This window comes from Oncorhynchus kisutch, linkage group LG15 (genome assembly GCF_002021735.2).
Source record: "Oncorhynchus kisutch isolate 150728-3 linkage group LG15, Okis_V2, whole genome shotgun sequence".
In the NCBI taxonomy this organism is placed as follows: Eukaryota; Metazoa; Chordata; class Actinopteri; order Salmoniformes; family Salmonidae; genus Oncorhynchus; species Oncorhynchus kisutch.
This window is the reverse complement of record NC_034188.2, coordinates 58708156-58729730: the sequence shown is the minus strand read 5'-3', so window position 1 is coordinate 58729730 and position 21575 is coordinate 58708156. Positions and strand designations below refer to the sequence as shown.

At 43.6% G+C, this 21575-nt stretch overlaps 1 protein-coding gene across 16 annotated transcripts in view; it reads left to right on the top strand.

The window, feature by feature from the left end:
- LOC109905594 (histone-lysine N-methyltransferase MECOM) overlaps window positions 1–21575 on the top strand; it is a 188828-nt gene that overhangs the window by 146593 nt on the left and 20660 nt on the right. For 4 of the 16 annotated variants that reach the window (XM_031790648.1, XM_031790655.1, XM_031790654.1 and 1 more), the window contains exons 3-7: window positions 8648–8782; window positions 15549–15651; window positions 15907–16162; window positions 16530–16701; window positions 17061–17241. In XM_031790648.1, the coding sequence (XP_031646508.1) occupies window positions 8648–8782; window positions 15549–15651; window positions 15907–16162; window positions 16530–16701; window positions 17061–17241 (847 nt within the window). Of the gene's footprint in view, window positions 1–6291; window positions 7002–8647; window positions 8783–15548; window positions 15652–15906; window positions 16163–16529; window positions 16702–17060; window positions 17242–21575 lie in introns of those variants that run through there. The other 12 variants (XM_031790661.1, XM_031790659.1, XM_031790657.1 and 9 more) reach the window with 8 other exon arrangements.

Genomic DNA, 21575 nt, shown 5'->3' with positions numbered 1-21575 from the left:
TGTGTGTGTGTGTGTGTGTGTGTGTGTGTGTGTGTGTGTGTGTGTGTGTGTGTGTGTGTGTGTGTGTGTGTGTGTGTGTGTGTGTGTGTGTAAGTTGGTGTTGTGTGCAGATGCAATTTCCTCTGGACTCTAATGAGGAAGTGTTAAGTACATGACTATGTCTTACAATATAGGCAAGTGCTCACCCACAAAAATTACTTTTGTTTTGGGTATTGTTATGGAGGCAGAATGTGTTGGTTTCTGAGATTCTTGGAAAGTCCTAGAGGATTAAATGATTGTTTTTGGTATGTTCTGTAATTAAAAGGTGTGCACAGATCTAACACGGAAAAATAAAACGCTTAAAATGTGTCAATTCATGGAAAGCCGTGTTTGGAAAGGCATGCCTGAAAGCCATCAACCCGCTCATGTCTGCGCTTTGGTGACATGGTTATGTCTGAACATTTGCGTCTCCATCAGGGTAAAACTGGTCATTAACAAGTTTACCTTTCTGAAATGGCATCACTCTTACCTAGACACTGACGAGGGGGAGTTTTTAGGGTGGGATGGATGGAGTGGAATGGAATGGGGTTGGAGAGAAGGTTGTTTGAGTGTCCTGCTTCATCGGGCATTATATGTTACGGCTATTTCACATATCCCGGAAACATTAAATATTAGCCTTTCAATTGGTCACGGTGTATGAAAAGCACGCAGTCGCTGTCTCAAGTGACCTCCCACTTCAAACGTGGCCGGACAGCTCCATAAATGTAATTAATGTGCGACACCCGCTCCTCTGATCTGAAGTGCTGTGTTGTATTCCATCTTTCCTTACATAAAGGGGCTCTTTTAAAGATGATATCTACGAGCGTTTAAAAAACAATTTGTTCACCCTGCAGCGTCCAACAACATGCTCTAATTACCGGGGGTGAGGCGGGATTGGCTGGCTTGCTGGCCAGGCTTGTTTTACTTTCCAGCTCTCCGACGCGGAATTTATGTTTTCAAAAGGTTACCTTTGACTCCGGTGCGACTTTATCGCACCCCGTGGTCCACGTACACATACAGAGTTGCCTGTGTGTTGAGGCGCTGCGGAGGAAGCGTCTGTGTGATTACCGCAGCCGGTTGGACCTCTCTGCCTCAGTAACACCCCCCCCCCCCAACCACTCCCCCCCCCCCCCCCCCTAACCCGGCGACAGTGCATTCCTCCCGCAGCTCTTTGGAGTAGGTGCACACGCCGGGTAGCTCCAAAAATCAGCTGCGTGTATGTTTTCAAGTACTCGCCACACTCTCTGATGTGTACATTTACCTCCTCCTCCCACTCCTTCTACAGTGTGAATAGTAGCCTACATTGTACCTCAGGCCAGTGGTCATGTTTGGCCAATGCCTTGTTTTAACGCTCCAGTCACGTCTAGTCATTCCTCAATGCAATTTACTTCATTTTAGCTACAGGAGACGTATCTCATTCACACGCAGAGTCCCTTGAAGATTCGGATCTCACTGGAATAGGAATCAAACGGAATTGAACCGTCAATGTGCGGCAAAGATACTTTCCCGCACACTTTAAAAACACATTTATGCACTTTATTCACTTCCATAGATCTGAGTTCATGCATCACACAGCCTATATCTGACAATATTGTCATTATATCAAAATAAAGCTTAACTGTGAGGTTGGACATTCCTCATAGTACCCTGTTGCTGTTAAAGCATTGCCTGTTTCTACTTCATTTTTTCTAACATTTCACAGCTATATTTTTCCTGTCATCATATTTCTGTTTCTCTCCCACTGCTTCTCGGAAAGCGCCTGCATCTTGTAGGGGTGGAACCTGTCCTGCACAACGCTGCAGAATAGAGTTGTCACGGGAGTGGGATGGGGGGGCGCTTAAACAGAACAGACTGTGTCAAAATGATGGGGTACTAATTCGGAAAACACGCAGGGCCCAGTCATCAAAGGCCGAAGAATGTATAGGAAATCATCCCTCTCCCGGAATGCCTGGCTGACCCCGGCAAATGAAAATAATCCAAAGTAATTAGAAGTGAGCTGGTCTGGTCCTGAGAGCCCCGGGCAGGAGGGTAAACATGGCGGGCGCGCTGCGTCGCTTGGAGGGGCCGGGCTGAGCCAGGGGGGCGCTGACCTTGTCCACATAAAGCTGTGATTTATGAAGTGCAGGGCACAGCAGCGGGGCTTCTGTCTTCTCCCGGAGAACCAAATTACCGAGGTGGAGATTAACACGCGCTCACAACGGGTCTACTTCTCGACCAAGGAAATGTTTTATTTACGTTTTCCCCCTTTAATTTCCTCTGCTCTCCTTTAATGGTAATTTGTCTGTGAGGAGACTCCCCTAAAACAGGAACTTTTTGGACGGGTGAGGGGTTGGGGTGTTCAGTTTGAGTAGCCATATGCAAAAATGTGGCTTCAAATCTCAAAAGTATATCAATAGTAAGGTTTATGCAGTGTTCATTTTACTCACCTGGATATGTTTACCGATAGTCAATTGCATTTGTTATGTTTTTCTCTCGGTTAGGCTACGTTATAGACATTAGAACACATATGATTATGTATATTCAGCATAACATTCTGATAAATCCTAAAATGACACACCATGACACGGGTGTTGCAACAAAAGTTATATCACCCCTAAATTCGTTTCAGTTTTTAAATGAGTTTTTGCCACTTGATTGCATTGCCCCACATTTATCCAAAATAAATTGTCTTGGGGGGCCGCCTGTAGAGACTCATGATGTAGGCTTAATGTAGCTTTTCGCCTGTGTCAATGGGAGGTCTCTCCATATGAATGGTGGAACTATTTCATGTGGATTTGGCTGCAATATTTTCTTTTTCTTCTCTTTTTTTCCCCCTCTTCTGGAGGTTGTGCTGGAATACACCCTATACATGGTGTTTCCATTAGAGGGACTCTGCAGCCTGGCTCATTGCGGTGGAGTAGCTCACTCACGGAGTCAGTTTGCACCTACCTGGCCCAGGAATCCCACCGCGGGGCTCGTGGTGCCATAATGCTCTGACTTATACACAAGCTGAGTGTAGATAAATAAGTCAAACAAACGAAGCCCTTTTAAACCAGATACACGCTAATGCATTTGTAAGCCTTGCCATAGATTGTCAAGGTGATTTAAGTCAAAAACTGTAACTACGCCACTCATGAACATTCAATGTCGTTTAGGTAAGCACCTCCGGTCTATATTTGGCCTTGTGTTTTAGTTTATTGTCCTGCTGAAAGGTGCATTTGCCTCCCAGTGTCTGTTGGAATGCAGACTGAACAAAAGTTTTCCTGTAGGATTTTGCCTGCTAGCGCTATTTTGTTTGTTTTTTACCCTAAACTCCCTAGTCCTTGCCGATGACAAACATACCCATAACATGATGCAGCCACCACCATGCCTGAAAATATGAAGAGTGGTACTCAGTGATGTGTCGTGTTGGATCACAATGTTTTTGATCCATCCAGAGTTTTCTCCTATCACAGCCATTAAACATCTACCAATTGGTGCCATTCTTTGCGAGGCATTGGAAAACCTCCCTGGTCTTTGTGGTTGAATCTGTGTTTGAAATTCAATGCTTGACTGAGGGACCTTACAGATAATTGTATGTGTGGGGTACAGAGATGAGTAATTCAAAAATAATTTTTAACACTATTATTGAACACAGAGTTAGTCCATGCAACTTATTATGTGACTTAGTAAGCACAGGTTTATTCCTGAACTTATTTAGGCTTGCCATAACAAAGGGGTTGAATACTTATTTACTAATTTCAGCTTTTCATTTTTAATTAATTTGTAAAAATGTCTAAAAACGTAATTCCACTTTGACATTATGGGCTATCGTATGTAGGTCAGTGACACACAATATCAATTTAATATATTTTAAATTCAGGCTGTAAAACACAAGAACACGTGGAATAAGTCAAGGGGTGTGAATACGTTCCGAAGGCACTGTAAATAGCCCGTTGATATCCTGTGAAACTCAAGCGTAAATATTTTTGTTTAACCAAAGTAGCCTCAAGTTTCCCCCTGATAAGCCTATATTGCAATATAAATTGGGAAATGCTGTGAAAATGTGGTAATGGATTTTTTCTTCATAGTTGTCCAATACTTAAACTGAGAGCATTTTCCCAAGTAATTGAGTTGCTAAAACAAACAACTAATACAAACAAATAAGCATGAAATCCTTTGAGAAATTTCACAGTACTTTTAAGTCGATCTAGAAAAACATTATCCGGATGCTGCAGATGTGAAGTGCCAACCAAATCAAAATGAAACGGTAAGTGGAGTAAAATAGGTGAAATAAAGAAAAAAGCCTCGAGCAGGCTTTTTAGTTTGTAATATGTTAATAAACAGCTATTACACACTTTATGTGCTATAATCATAATAACAAAGGCTTGGGGTTTCTTCTGGTCAAGCCGAACTATTTAATGTACTTACCGTAATAGAATGGACTAGCCTATATGGCGAGTTTCTCAAATAAACATAAATTAAGCTATGTTTTAAATCATTATACATGGGGCTTTAACAAATGAACAAGTATTTTAAAATTCACTTCCACGGCTTGTCTTATTGTGGATCCAAGAAATGTATTGTAGGTCGTTCAGGTGATTATATATTCAGGCCCATGCAACTGAATCTTTCATCTCCCCCTAGCAATTTAACGCCTTAATGTAGACGATGTTGTGTGCTGCAATTCTGCGGACGATAAAGCAATGACCCCCATCTCAATAACTCAGCGTCTCCGCGCTTGACTGATGCGCTTTTCTCGGGAGATATAGGCACACGGGCTGGGAACTTTGTTCAGTATGGAAGGCTTACAGCTCGAATTTAGGCTATCCATGAATCTAAACCCTATTAAATTCTCCACTAAAGAAAACACCTATCAAAATTACTCAGCTTGGCATTAAAGAACGTATTGAAAGGCAACTAATACCTTGTAAAAGTTTGTTCAGTTGAGAACGCCATCTCCTGACTCGGGAGAGAAATACAGGCTGGGATACCTTTGGCGGCCTCTGGTCCAATCTACATATACCCCAATTTACCCTGGTCAGTCGGACATGCTAGTGATTCCACACAACCCTTGTTTATCCACAAACGTTTCCTCCCTTTCAGACAGAGCACTGGTCTCTATCAGAATCCTCGATCAGACCCGGAGAGGCCCAGGCAATCACTTTTCCAGATTACTTGTATTTAATACACAATGGATCATAAAACAAATCCCTCATCCTGACAGGAAGAAAATAAAACAGCTCATAGCTTGAGCTTTCCCAATTTATGGCTAAATTAAAAAGGGTTCCAACAATGGACAAGTCAAGGAAAGGCAGGAAATCAATGAGCTGCGGACCGGGGGCTCTTTTGGGTTCTCAAGCAGCGCGGACTATGGGAATCTCTGGCGAGGTCCACCTTATTTACACATGATTTTTCCTGTCCTTCCTGCACATTTGCTCTGCAATTTTATCAAACAATGGGAATTATCTGGGATAGAAGGTCAATGTCACAGATAGCGGCCACTGAGACATATTAATCATCATCTCTTCGCATCCACCGCCGCCCACCCTCTCCCAGAACATTATAAACTCCTGTTCAGGCTCGCCCTGCATAACCAAGCAGGCTAAACGCCTACTTTTGTATGATTCTAAGAGTTCGTTTTTTTATGGATTTGATTATCCAAAAGAGTTTAGAGTTGGACATAAAAGTAAAGAAAGGAGAGTGAAAATGGGCAATACAATAACATCAGCCTTTAAACATTTGTATTAACAAACAAACAACAAAAGCAGAAAAAAAATCCCATTTTGTGAATGTTGGCCTGCTGTATATGCCAGCTGTTACCATGAATTGTAGATCAAATTTAGAAGATGAATGTTTTAAAAGCTATACATTGTATCGGCGTGTTTAGAAATGCAGGATGATGGCATGTTGGTCACATGCGTGCTATGCCCCTCAGAGTGGCGAGGGCGAGACAGACCATCCGGATGCATACCTTGTCTGTCTCGTAAAGCAGATCTCCAAGCAAACAGGGAAAGCCTCACTTAGGCCTAACAATAAAAGTTGTTGTTTTCACTTGGACTATTAGTGAGGTCTTATTTGATTGATACAATGCTTTTTACATTCCATTAAATATTCTATGAATAACACAATTATTTTTTAAATGTACAATATTCTTAGAAGAGAATCACTGTTACCATTCATTAGTCTTTAAGCTAATAGCATGTTGTGCCTTATCTGGGCTAGGAGTGAGCCGCGAACCCACCCCTCATTGCTCAGGCACAAACGAGTGAAATGCGGAAGAAATGTGTAATTATTCGGTGGTTTCATCAAAGGCAAATTGGGCTGGTGTATGTAGTCAATACCATAGAAGCCCATCCCGACCTCTCTCTGACCTCGCCTCTCCACCGGTCCCCTGTCACTTTAAAATGTACTGCGGGAGCGTCGCTCAACTTCCGACTGCGGACAGGCAAGATAGCCCGTTTTGCATTGCTCTCTATGGATGGGCGAGCAAGATCCTCTTTAAGAGACAGTCCGTGAAACAGAAACACACATCACACAGTACGGGACGCGCAAGTAGGTGGGCGATCTTTCCATCTCACTATCACGCGCCGGGGGGAAGAGAGAAAGGAAAAGTTGAATTTTCGCTCGCTCCGCCGCACTGACACCTGGGAACAGTGGAGGTTCAGAATGAGAGGAGCGGACGAGACCGGTTCGCGCTGACGGGCTCAACTTGGACCAAGTTAATGTGCCTAGGGATTATGCCGGTGTCTACATGACAATAATTGTGTGAGAGAGAAGAGAAAACGTCTTGCGCGTCGGAGAAAGGGAAAATCCACTGTAAGATCCCATGGCGTTTTCAAGAACACAGGACATTACACCAATGGAGCAAAACTAAAAGAGCGATACATTTTCAATTTTTTGTGTGGTTATTTCCAAAACAAGACATTGCAGTTTTAATCAAACGTTTTTTTGCCTTTATTTCTGCACACCTCGTATTTGCAGATATTTTATTGTTGCACCAAGGGTGCAAAGGATTTACAACGGTAAGCAGCGGTCTATTTGTTTAACTTTTTATTACCAAACGAACATTCTTACGAGTCCTTTCTCAGTGATACAATTATGGTTATAATTAATCGTATGATCTCTCAAAATAGATTAATTGTCAAAACTATTGACAAGTATTTTTTACATGGTGAGTCAATACGTTTTCATCAGACACGTTTAACGTATCCCAGGTAAGTATTTTAGGCTACACAAACATCGATTGGTGTCCATAATTGATTTTCAGTTATGGATCACAACAATATGTCTTGCTTCTGCACCTAACTCTTATCACAAATTATTATTTCGTTTTTATTGATAAAAAATAATAATTTGTGTTTAAATTATAGGCAATAAGTAAGATGTCATTTTGCATTGTCTTGCTAAATGTAATTAATAATGCAAAGTGTATTTAACAAATAAAAACATATTCTGTCTAATATTGACACGTGTGCTTATCCAAATGTCAAGGTAGGCCAGAGCATTAGGCTATTTTGTCTGACGTTTTCTGTATGTTATAAATTGTTTAGACTGCTGTCCTGGGTGAAATACACAGTGTCCCTTTCACACGATTTCTATCTCTCCTTAATTCGTTAAAAAATATATATTTTGAAATAATTATCAGGCCTATCATTTATCTATTCCTCATGTCTAAGTAGAATGACGTTTTATTGTATGCATTAGCCTGCCTTGGTCATATGATAATATTGTTAATTTACTGATTATGATAGGGTAGTTAATTAGGCCTACATAGCTGATGATAAAGTATAAGTTAGGGAATTCTTTATAAAACTTGTTGTTTCTTTTGTGGGAATGGTGTGCATTAAACGTTATTTGAATGCTGCTGCCCACTGGGTTTAATGTGCGTTGGCCCTTGCACTCCTAAAGATTAGGCGCTATTGTCCAATATCACCTCATCATCAACCGTCTGAGAGACTTTTCAATCAACTTCACCTTTATAATAATATTACGTTTTATTTGAAAAGAAAACAAGGTGATATCAGAAATTGGGGAATAGGGTAAATGTTTCTACAAGTGTTGATACGAATATAAACATGTAATAATAATTTCATTACACTGTTTTTTTGTTTCGACAAAATACCAACACTGATATTGGAGTTGCTTTTTGTGTTTTTATGTATTCAGCACGACTCAGTATTTCCTTTTTTAGGTCGCTTGATAATAATGTCAGCATTGTTATGAAACGTGTTGCACCTAGTGAAAATGTTCGTTTTTATTACCATATTCATGGAATAGTTTCTAATGTTCAGCTATAAAGAAATACATTTGTTTTGATGTCTTAAAAACATTGTTGGTGTCTTAAAAACAAGTAATTGAAAGACCTTTTAGTTGTGCTCATTCAGCATGGTGATATTCTGTCATGCATTTCACTGCTGTGTGTGTATGAGTTTGTGTGGGCTTTTTCGTTTGATTGCGTGAGAGAGAGCAGGACCCAGTTCAAGGTGTGTGTGTGTGTGTGTGTGTGTGCATGTGTGTGCCTGCCCTGTGTGTGTAATACTGCAGCTTCACAACAGTGTGGCCTTGCTTTCTCGGTGGGAGGTATGTGGTTCGTCCATGTGGACACAGTAACCTGTGCAGAATCAGATAGAGATCAAAGTGTTAACCCCCCCCCTCTACCTCTCTCCAGATCTTGGACGGGTCGGGCCATGTAAAGTTCTGTGTGGATGCCAGCGAGCCTGATATCGGGAGCTGGCTGAAGCACATCCAGTTTGCCCCCACGGCCCTCCAGCACAACCTGACGCCGTGCCAGATAGATGATCAGGTATGTGAAGAGGAGACCGCCCTCCTGCCTGCCACAGTGCCTCAGTGAACCCCCATGTCCTGCCTGCCTGCTTGTTGTTGTTTTAGAAGGTGTTATTGTGATCTAGTTCAGATAGCCCCTGTGCGGCCCACCCTGCGTTCAGTATCAGCCCCCCTCTCCTCACACACACACACACACCCTGCCTCTGTGTTTTGTTTCTGTGTAATTGTGTCTTGGCTTCGGCGTGTCGAGGACCACAGGGCCAGATCACACACACGGCTGCCGTGCTGATAGTCACAGACACTTCACACACGCTCGCACTGTAAACTTCCAGATATGTGTGGAATGCCCCATTGCTCTTTCTCTCCTCACCTGGGAGAGACAGGACAGGATGGCCTACCTCCTACCTGACACATAGGGGCATTTTCAATTCACTCATTCAATGGTTAAATAGTATTTTATGGACTCGGACTACACACACACACACACACACACACACACACACACACACACACACACACACACACACACACACACACACACACACACACACACACACACACACACACACACACACACACACACACAGATAGATAGTAAGGGAGACTTTATTTGACATGTACAGTGCATTCCATGTCTTGATGGAAGATACATAGATAGAAGAGTTTGCATCACTTTTCATTAATTCTTCATAAATAGTTTATAGATACTTGCATATGTTGCAGATAAGGAGTCCGTTTCAAATGTAATATTAATGAGTGGATGTAATTTGTATCTAGGAACATTGTCATCATGATTGTACTTATCATTAGCATTATTATAGCGTCACTATGCAAATGGTTATTTAATTCTCCAAATGGTTATTTAATTCTCCAAATGATTTAGATACAGTTTATATTGAGAGGAAGCCAACTTCAGATTTTTATTTCCAACTGTAGTATAATGAATCTTAATTGTCACCATATTCCCTACGTATGCCCCCTATATAAAGCATTACACAATCAATCCCAGTAGTGCACTATATAGGGAATAGGGTGCCATATGAGGCATAATCGATGTGATGCTGTGTTTAACGTAGCCTTCTGGCCCTCTCTCTGAGGTGTGACTGACTGTCATCACTGTGGTTCTGCTCGGGTGGCTGTCTAAGCCTGGCCAGGGTCATGGACAAGGCTGTGATGAGATTATTGTTAGGTACCACACACTGTCACAACACTGTCTTCGCGTCTTCCGGACACCCCTCATGTTTTTCATAACACACAGTAACGTCTCACAAAGCCTGTCTAGGCGTAAATTGCATGTGTAAGGTTGGATGTCTCTCGACAACAACTGTGATTATTATTATTTGACCATGCTGGTCATTTATGAACATTTGAACATCTTGGCCATGTTCTGTTATAATCTCCACCCGGCACAGCCAGAAGAGGACTGGCCACCCCTCATAGCCTGGTTCCTCTCTAGGTTTCTTCCTAGGTTTTGGCCTTTCTAGGGAGTTTTTCCTAGCCACCGTGCTTCTACACCTGCATTGCTTGCTGTTTGGGGTTTTAGGCTGGTTTCTGTACAGCACTTTGAGATATCAGCTGATGTACGAAGGGCTATATAAATACATTTGATTTGATATCTGGAAGGTCCGTCAGTTATGTCTGTTTCTATCAGAGTATGAACGTGTGTGTGTGTCTGTGTATATGTGTGTGCTTCTATTCGTGCTCTGTATCAGGACTATGTGAATGTTCATATAGCTTCTGATGGCTCCCCATGCTCCTCATCCTATAGCTGGAAGTGAGAAATGTAATGTCCCTTACCTGCTTCCAATAGGTTTTACAGCTGCTGAGAAGTGCTGACTGTAAAGCCTGCCTGAAACCACATATTACACCCTCTTACACAATCAGTCCCACATTGTGGACTAACCTGGCTTCAATCCTCTTATTTCTGACCTAGTCCTGTTTATAATAAAACTTTATGTCCAACCTCAAGAGGGTGAGGAAAGTAAAGGAGTGGAAGAGGGGAGTGGAGGAAGGGAGGAGAGAGAAGAAAGAGAGCTAGAGGAACAGTCAGGGGTTCCTACTCATGTGTGTGTGTGTGTGTGTGTGTGTGTGTGTGTGTGTGTGTGTGTGTGAGTGTGTGAGTGTGTGAGTGTGTGTGTGTGTGTGTGTGTGTGTGTGTGAGTGTGTGAGTGTGTGAGTGTGTGTGTGTGTGTGTGTGTGTGTGTGTGTGTGTGTGTGTGTGTGTGTGTGTGTGTGTGTGTGTGTGTGTGTGTGTGTGTGTGAGTGTGTGTGTGAGTGTGTGTGTGAATGTGTGAGTGTGTGAGTGAGTGAGTGAGTGTGTGTGTGTGTTCGGCATAGAGAATAGCAAGGCTTGCGTAGTGCTGCAGCAGTATGGCGTGTGTGATCATGTCTTAGCTGTAGGGTTTAAGAGCTGGTCAGAGTTAGCTAAATATGAACATGTGTAGCATGATATTTTAAACAGTGTTACTACCGATAACACTAACTATTCATCAACGCTCTGCAATGCAGCCGGTGACTATTGGGTCTCATACAATCAAGGACCTGAGATCAATAATCTGGGAGTGAAACTGTTTTTTAGCACTACAACTTCTCTCTGGTTAGATTCACTTTTGTGTTCATCACTGAGCATTGTACTAAGTTCAGACATGAAGTATATTTAGCATGGAGATGTCTTAACTATATCCCACACAGACAGTAGCCTACATGGGACAGGCTGAAGTGTAAATGGATTAGTGGTGTAATTCCCATGATCTGACGAGCGACTAAAAACTCTTTCATTATACTCTTTCATTATACTGTGGATGGATATGATGGCTAAGCTCGTTAGCTATATTGATTCTCCCACGCCGCACAAAGAGACATGAAGTAGATGAATTGACTGAAGGTTCTGTGATCACATAAATAGACTGGAAAGCTGAGTGTCTTAGTGTGGGAGTGCTGATCTAGGATCATTTTTGTCTTTTGGATCATAATGAATATGATTATATGGACAGGGAGGAACTGATCCTAGATCAGGACCCGTATTTACTAAGTGTCTCAGAGTAGGAGTGCTGATCTAGATTCAGTCTTCTATTTTGGAGCATAATGAATTTCAATGACACTACATGACCAAAAGTATGTGGACACGTGCTCGTTGAACATCTCATTACAAAATCATGGGCATTAATATGGAGTTCGTCCCTCCCTTTGCTGCTATAACAGCCTCCACTCTTCTGGGAAGACTTTCCACTAGATGTTGGAACATTGCTGCGATGACTTGCTTCCATTCAGCCACAAGAGCATTAGTGAGGTCGGGCACTGATGTTGGGCGATTAGGCCTGGCTCGCAATCTGTGTTCCTATTAATCTCAAAGGTGTTCGGTGGGGTTGAAGTCAGGGCCCTGTGCAGGCCAGTCAAGTTCTTCCACACCAATCTTGACAAACAATTTCTCTATGGACCTTGCTTTGTGCACGGGGGCATTGTCATGCTGAAACAGGAAAGGGCCTTCCCCAAACTGTTGCCACAAAGTTGGAAGCATAGAATCGTCTAGAATGTCATTGTATGCTGTAGAGTTAAGATTTCTCTACACTGGAACTAAGGGGCCTAGCCCAAACCATTAAAAACAGCCCAAGAACATTATTCGTCCTCCACCAAACTTTACTAAGTTCAGACATAGTAACCGAAATTCGTCCGTCAGACTGCTAAATGGTGAAGCGTGATTCATCACTCCAGAGAACGAGTTTCCACTGCTCCAGTGCAAAGGCGGAGAGCTTTACACCACTCCAGCAGACACTTGACATTGCACATGGTGATCTTAGGTTTGTGTGTGCCTGCTCGGACATGGAAGCCCATTGTGTGAAGAAAAACAGTTATTGTGCTGATGTTGCTTCCAGAGTTAGTTTGGAACTCGGTAGTGAGTGTTGCAATGGTGGACAGTCGATTTTTATACACTTCAGTACACGGCGGTCCCGTTCTGTGAGCCACTTTGTGGCTGAGCTGTTGTTTCTTCCCAAACGTTTCCACTTCACAATAACACCACTTACAGTTGACTGGGGCAACTCTAGCGGGGCAGAAATGTAATTGAACTGACTTGTTGGAAAGGTGGCATCCTATGACGGTACCATGTGGAAAGTCACGGAGCTTTTCAGTAGGGCCATTCGGCTGCCAATGTTTGTCTATGGAGGTTGCATGGCTGTGTGCTCGATTTTATACACCTGTCAGCAACCGGTATGACTGAAATAGCCGAATCCACTAATTTGAAGAGATGTCCACATAATTTTGTATATATAGTGTATAAAGAGAGGGAGGACCTGATCCTAGATCAGCATTCTGGCTGGTGGCTGGCATACCTGCTAGATGACCTCTCTGAGAGGAAGGATGTTGGAGGAACAAAGAGGGTGTGTCAGTGTTCCGAGGAAAATCGGATTCTTTGTTTGCACTGGTGACTAATGATGTCAAGGTAACCAACTTCTCCAAGATAACAGCCTCTGATATGTCTGAGGTTATGACCTCTACAAGAAACAGAGAATAGGGGGAGAGAGAGAGAGAGGGAGAGTGTATTGTGTGTGTGCGTGTGCATGCATGTTTGTCTGCTCATGTGTTTGTTTATGTGTGTGTGTGTGTGTGTATAGGTACCTATCCTCAGTGCCTCCTTGTGTTTAATGTTAGCCCAATACCCAGGGGCTCTGGAGGTCAAGGCTTGGGGCTCTAGAGGTCAAGGCTTGGACCTCTGGAGGTCAAGGCTTGGGGCTCTAGAGGTCAAGGCTTGGGGCTCTAGAGGTCAAGGCTTGGGGCTCTGGAGGTCAAGGCTTGGTGCTCTGGAGGTCAGGGCTTGGGGCTCTAGAGGTCAAGGCTTGGGGCTCTGGAGGTCATGGCTTGGGGCTCTGGAGGTCAAGGCTTTGAGCTCTAGAGTTCAAAGCTTGGGGCTCTGGAGGTCAAGGCTTGGGGCTCTGGAGGTCAAGGCTTGGGGCTCTAGAGGTCAAAGCTTGGGGCTCTAGAGGTCAAGGCTAGGGGCTCTGGAGGTCAATGCTTGGGGCTGTCTCCCCTCAGTGTTTCCCTTTAAGTCCAAAGGTGTGGCTGGCTGGCCTTCACAATGTGAACTCAAACACCACTGTTCTTATCTAGCTGTTATTTCTAGCCAGTGTCCATTTACAGCCCCAGACTAGGCTTCTCTCACTCTGTGTCAGCCTGCCCTTATAGGGGCAACTCATAAGACTTTTTGAGAGGAGTTGGAGGTCTCTACAGTGCAGAAACATACAACCAGTGTGTGTGTTTGTGTGTTTGTTTGTGTGTGTGTGTGTGCTAGCTTGCATGTGTGTGTGTGTTTCGGGTGTACGGTATGTTTGTTTGTGTGTTTGTTTGTGTGTGTGTGTGTGTGTGTGTGTGTGTGTGTTTTGGGGTGTACGGTATGTTTGTTTGTGTGTGTTTGAGTGTTTGTCTGTGGTGGCCCACAGGGAAGGGGTGTTGCTGAGGGGATTTCCCCCATGTTGGCACTCACTGCACTGCCTGTGTGCCAGATTGTACACCATCTGCACAAGTGCAGAGATACTAGCTACAGTATCTTCAACTCGCTCCCCGCTGCCACTGCCACATTCTGCCCCATGTGCCACGGTCCACTAGCAGCTGTACCCTGATCCTAGATCAGTTTGTGCTGTCTTGCAAACTCCTTGTCACTCATTGTCACGCAAGACAGCATAAACACATCTGGGATCAGGTTCGCTGTACCCTTGATAGCTTCTCAAAGAGTCACCCTTAAAGAGCCGATCAGTCTCTGAGGGCAGAATCCCTGCAGCCCTACACAGCTGTTTGAACTGCTCTTTTATTGTTCCCAACCCTCAATATTATTGTGTCCTGTTGGTGTGAGGGCTAAAGTCCTGGACAGAGAGCTGTCGACCGCATTAGACCGACAGGAAGGAGCTGGGAGGGAGGTGAGGGGGTGAGAGGTGGGTCTATACAGGCGAGGGGGGCACCTGAGAGAGCTAGCTGTGTTCTCATGGCTGGCTCGGCTATCGGGACCCTCTCAGTTCCCTGCATTCTCCTCCTGAACAATGGGGTCGAGGCTGGCTCCCCTCTGACCATGCCTCTTGGCCCTCGCTGCCGCCGCGCCGCACTGATGTCATGGCGAGCTAGGTACGTTATCTCCCAGGGCCAGTGTCCCTGTGACCCGCGCCCTTCCCAGAAGACTCCCCTGTCACATTTCTAATAATCCCCCCTCGTCCCAGTCCCCCCGTCCAAATGTCACCACGGTGCTGTAAGGGAAGTTAATAAGTTAAACCTTCAAGGCGTGCCAAAAATAACGCCATCTGTGATTGTTTGGCAGGGCATCCATTGTGTTCGTATGGGAAGTCCCAGAGATCCCAGGGTCTCTCAGATGACCCATTCACTATACACCTTGGAGTCTGTGGATTGTGTGTGTGGTGTGTAGTAGTGTGTGTGAATGTGTGTTTGTGTATGGCGTAGCGTGTATATGCTGTGCATGGAAGTGTTTGCATGTGAATGTACTGTATACATGTAGCTCCACGGGTAGTCATGTGACCTTTAGTACATATTTTCTGTCACTCGATGCACTAGGACCATGAGGAAGGGGAGGAATATGTTAGGTGTGTGTGTGTGTGTGTGTGTGTGTGTGTGTGTGTGTGTGTTTATCTGTGTTGAGTCAAAGTGTGTTTCCTTTCTGCATCGGTGTGTTTTTGTTTCAGTAAAGTGGATGTGAGTGTGTTATATGGTGTTGGTGGACAAGGTTTTGAGTGTTTATTCATGTATGTGTGTATATACTGTTTAAATCTGTGTGTGTGTGTGTTTTGCAGATCTTCTACAGAGTGACTCAAGAGATCCAACCAGGCGAGGAGCTGCTTTTGTTCATGAAGGCAGAGCAGTATTCATGTGACACCATGGCTCCTGATATGCACGGTCAGTTCACACACACACACACACACACACACACACACACACACACACACACACACACACACACACACACACACACACACACACACACACACACACACACACAGACACACACACAGACACACACAGACACACACACACACACACACACACACACACACACACACACACACACACACACACACACACACACACACACACACACACACACACACACACACACCTAACATATTCCTCCCCTTCCTTCCCCCTGTCCAGAGGAGAGACAGTATCGCTGTGAGGATTGTGACCAGCTCTTTGAGTCTGTCTCTGAGCTACTGGACCACCAGAAGGTTCCATGTGGGACGCCCCCCTCAGCCTTCCTGGGGAACCCTGGAGGGGACAGTAGTGACCTGGAGGGCCCCGAGGGCCTGGAGCCCCACGATCTGCACCTGTCCCACAGCCTCAGCCACCACGACCACAACGGTCCCCAGGAGTGTAAAGAGTGTGACCAGGTGTTCCCTGACCTCCAGAGGTGAGAAGGTGTCCTCCTTCCCCCTTGTTGATAGGACCGGGAAAACTCAGGCCCCCTCAGCTCAGAACCCCTCTATGTCTCTCAACCTGCACCCCCTCACATGCCTGATGATGGCTACGTATCAACTGCACATCAACCTGAATCTATAGTTGTCTTGGTGATAATATTGTAGTGAACGGTGAGAGTGTCATTTGAACTATTATTGATCCTGGGCAAGGTCTTTGTTTGCACACTTCATTGCACGTTAATTTTACTCCCAAATCCAACCTACATCATTGGGTTGTTTTTAGTTGAGAGGCTAGTGATGCAGTGTTGTAATAATGTTGTTGTGTCTGTCTGTCTGTCTGTCCGTCCGTCTCTCCTGCAGCCTGGAAGCTCACTCTCTGTCTCACTCAGAAGAGAGGGATTACAAGTGTGACCAGTGCCCCAAGGCCTTCAACTGGAAATCCAACCTGATTCGTCATCAGATGTCACATGACAGTGGCAAGCACTACGAATGTGAAAACTGCACAAAGGTACAGTCATGTACCTGCTCAAAGGTACAGTTGTGTTTGGGTGGGGTAGGTGGGTGTGGGTTCATGTGTATGTTACTAGAGCATGACTCTCCAACCCTGTTCCTGGAGCACGACAGTACGTTTTCTCTCTAACCCTAATGTAGCGCACCTGATTGTAATAATTAACTGGTTGATAAACTGAATCAGGTTAGGTACTACTGGGGTTGGAGCAGAAACCTACAGGAGGGTGGCTCTCCAGGACCACGGATCGAGTGCCCTGTATTAGATTATATGTTGAATGTGTGATCAAGTGTGTGCATGCATCTCCTATATGTACTGTATCCATAGTCGCAGATGGGTGACCCCCCCCCCCCCCCCATGTGTCCCTTCGTCCCCCCCCCCAGCAGGTGTTCACAGACCCCAGTAACCTGCAGAGGCACATCCGCTCGCAGCACGTGGGGGCGCGGGCTCACGCCTGTCCCGATTGCGGGAAGACCTTTGCCACGTCCTCTGGCCTGAAGCAGCACAAGCACATCCACAGCAGTGTCAAGCCCTTCATATGTAAGTCACTCAGACCCTTCATATGTAAGTCTGCACGCTTTTTCCACATATTCTACGAGCTTGTTGGAACTCATTTAGAAAAATCGCTAAAACACCCCTTCTCTTATGTTCTTACCTGGTCATAATACCAGTTGACATGTTAGTTACATGATAGATTATAAAGCAGTACCATACCGACTTTGACCCTCTAATTGTTTTTAAAAGGAATTTCACTTGAAAACCATTTCTTCGTATATGCTTCATTAGTCAACTTTTGATACAGTCCAAGAAAACATTCCAGTTTTGAAGACATGTTGCTTCCATTTTCCTGAAGCCCAAAATCAAGCAAGAGCATAACATCTCATTAGGACTCATTTTGCATAACCATGAGACTTTTCCAGGAAGTAAACACAGGTATTCTATTATAATAGCTATGAGGCTTGTACATACAGTACCGGTCAGAAGTTTGGACACACCTACTCAATCAAGGGGTTTTCTTTATTTTTACTATTTTCTATATTGTAGAATAATAGAGAACACATCAACAAAATGAAATAACACATAAGGAATCATGTAGGAACCAAAAAAGTGTTAAACAAATCCAAATATATGTTAAGTTTTAGATTCTTCAAAGTAGCCACCCTTCGCCTTGACGACAGCTTTGCACACTCTTGGCATTCTCTCAACCAGCTTCACCTGGAATGCTTTTCCAACTTATTTGCTGCTTTTCCTACACTCTGTGGTCCAACTCATCTCAATTGGGTTGAGGCTGGGTGATTGTGGAGGCCTGATCATCTGATGCAGCACTCCCTCACTCCCCTTCTTGGTCAAATAGCCCTTACACAGCCTGGAGGTGTGTTGGGTCATTGTCCTGTTGAAAAACAAATGATCGTCCTACTAAGCTGACCAGGTACAAATCTGTCGTTCTGCCCCTGAACAGGCAGTTAACCCACTGTTCCTAGGCCGTCATTGAAAATAAGAATTTGTTCTTAACTGACTTGCCTAGTTAAATTAAGGTTAAAATGATTCTTTTTTAAACGCAAACCAGATGGATGGCGTATTGCTGCAGAATGCTGTGGTACCATGCTGGTTAAGTGTGCCTTGAATTCTAAATTAATCACATACAGTGTCACCAACAAAGCACCTCCACACCATCACACCTCCTCCGCCATGCTTCACGGTGGGAACCACACAAACGGAGATCATCCGTTCACCTAGTCTGTGTCTCACAAAGACACGGCGGTTAGAACCAAAAATCTCAAATTTGGACTCATCAGACCAAGGACAGATCTCCACTGGTCTAATGTCCATTGCTCGTGTTTCTTGACCCAAACATGTCTAGTAGTTGTTTCTTTGCAGCAATTCGACCATGAAAGCCTGATTCACGCAGTCTCCTCTGAACAGTTGATGATGATATGTTCTGTTACTTGAACTCTGCGAAGCATTTATTTGCACTGCAATCTGAGGTTCAATTAACTCTAATGAACGTATCCTCTGCAGCAGAGGTAACTCTGGGTCTTCTTTTCCTGTGGCGGTCCTTTTGAGAGACAGTTTCATCATAGCGCTTGATGGTTTGTGCGACTACACTTGAATAAACTTTCAAAGTTCTTGAAACTTTCCGTATTGACTGACCTTCATGTTTAAAAGTAATGATGGACTGTCGTTTCTCTTTACTTATTTGAGCTGTTCTTGACATAATATGGACTTGATATTTTATCAAATAGGGTTATCTTCTGTATATCACCCCTACTTTGTCACAACACAACTGATAACGCATTAAGAAGGAAAGAAATTCCACAAATGAACTTTTAACATTCCAGGCGATGCATTCCAGGTGACTACCTCATGAAGCTGGTTGAGAGAATGGCAAGAGTGTGTAAAGCTGTCATCAAGGCAAAGGTGGCTACTTCGAAGAATCTCAAATATATAATATATTTAGATTTGTTTAACCCTTTTTTGTTCCTTCATGATTCCATATGTGTCATTTCATAGTGTTGATGTCTTCTCTATTATTCTACAATATAGAAATTAGTAAAAATAAAGAAAAACCCTTGAATGAGTAGATGTGTCTAAACTTTTGACTGGTACTGTATAAGTGCAATATAATTGCAATATAATATTTTAAAACCAGATTAACGGTACACTGATGAGAAAAATATGAACAAGTGGTTTTAAGGTCAAATGCCCCTTTAAATATCAGTCCTTTAAGTCATAAAAAAACTCCAATCAGTAACACTTTAATATTAATTAATATTATTTGGTATTATTTATTATCTATCAATTTTGAATATCATTGAATATAATATGTTGTGATAGTAGGATTAATTCTATACATTTCATGTATGATATTTTGAATGGTACTGACTTCATTTTGAAAGTGTCATGTTGATTGTGGTAATATGTACATACTCTATCTATAATCTACAAGATTGCAAAAGGAGAGCATAACATTTTTCATTCCACAGGAATTGTAGTCATAGGCGAGTGCTATTTCTGTTCATAGTTGAACAAAAGCAGTACGTGTCCCATTCCCCCATCTCAGCAACCACACACCATGCTGACCCAGTGACCCCTAGCAATGACCTCACACTATGACCTCACGTTTTAACCCTACTGTTGTCCCACACATTGACCTGTTCAACCAGCCGTGACCTCCCCCCTGTTGACCCCAGAGCTCCTATCTTTGACCCCACTCTCTCTCACACTCCCTGTAAATGCCAACCCCTGTGGTCTAACATCACAACCACAACCACAACACATATTGACCAGACCCCAGTTTTGCTTTTCAGAGAAAACCTATTTTCAGAGTTTTTCCTTGTTAGCTGAAGTAGTCAGGACAATTTCCTGGCCCTAATAATGATTTCTCAATCTTTCACCTCACACACCAAAGCACAATGACCTTCACCCTTTGACCCCAGCTCCGTGACCCCGCACGGTGACCCCACACACAGGGCAGAAGGGCTGTGTCCGCCTGCGGACCCCCATCTCCCCCCTCCCTTGCCTCCCCCTCCAAACGCACCATTCCACACAAATAGCAACCACATGTCACCTCCACTGTGCTCCAAATGGGAGTCCATTTGCAGTAATCAGTTGAAAATATGCAGGTTTAAAAACAGCTAAAGACTGTGAAAAAAGACAGAACACTCTCTGCCCTGACAGATGTGTTAGAGACCATGTGTGTGTCCGTCCTCTGTGTTTGTTTGCCTGTGTGAACAACATGTCGGTCAGCGTACTGTATTGTATACGCGTGTGTGTGTGTCCATGTTTGTGGGTCCATGTGATGTGTGTGTGTCCATGTGTTTGTCTGTGTGCGTGTGTGTGTCCACGTACATTCCTGCTTGTGTCCATGCCTATGTGGGTGTGTGTGCATGCATGTGTGTGTGTGTGTGTGTGTGCATGCATGTGTGTGTGTGTGTGTGTGTGTGTGTGTGTGTGTGTGTGTGTGTGTACCAAGGTGGAAAGCCTATGCTGGTGGCTTTCTGTAGACCACTCTGGCCATAATCATTCATTCAGACACTGGGGCTGTCCTACTCAAAGCTGCTCTTCACAGGAATGTGTTTATAATATTTAGTTACAGTTTATGGTGAGCTGACAAAACACACGTGTGGAGTGGATCAGGTCCCTCACACCCTGTGTGTCATGTGTGTCTGTTGTAAGTCTGTAAATGTCAGGAGTGTGTGATTTACAGCCACTGTTTCTACTCGTTCTACAACAGAGAGGAAACGGATAACAACACCCACGTTAGCCAACGAGCCTTAGGCGCATCAAATATTTACGCCTAGACTCAACATCTCTTGATCAATTACGACGTTGACTCCTTCAAAGACTTAATCATTCAATTTGAGATCTTTGCCCTGGATTCGAAGAACATTAATTATAACAGCAAGGTATGCACGTCATTGTCTTACCCAAGATTCCCAATTCATTTCCATACCACCATATGAAAAACAATCACCTTTAGACTACATACTGTATGATGAGTAAATATTTGAATCAATATAGTTATAGATTGCAATATTATTCAATATCATACATATTATTTAAGAGTATGTTTTGATATCCAAATTGTCATCCACTGTCCATTTGTACGGATGCCAATGTAGAATAAAGAATGTAGAAATAGAGAATTCCAATAGAGAATATGAAACAGAATGACTATTATCCAGAAGCTACTGTATGTGTAGATATGATCTCTATATGACTGTTTCTTTTTATCTCGCTATCATCTAGCCCAGGGGTCTCCAACCTTTTCTAGCATGAGAGCCATGTCACAAGCTACTCAGAATACCTTTTTTAGGTCTGGAAGAAAACTTTAAAAAATGTAGATTTTTCTTGTATAATTCCCCTTTAATCAAATGTTATTTGACACAGGCACCGAA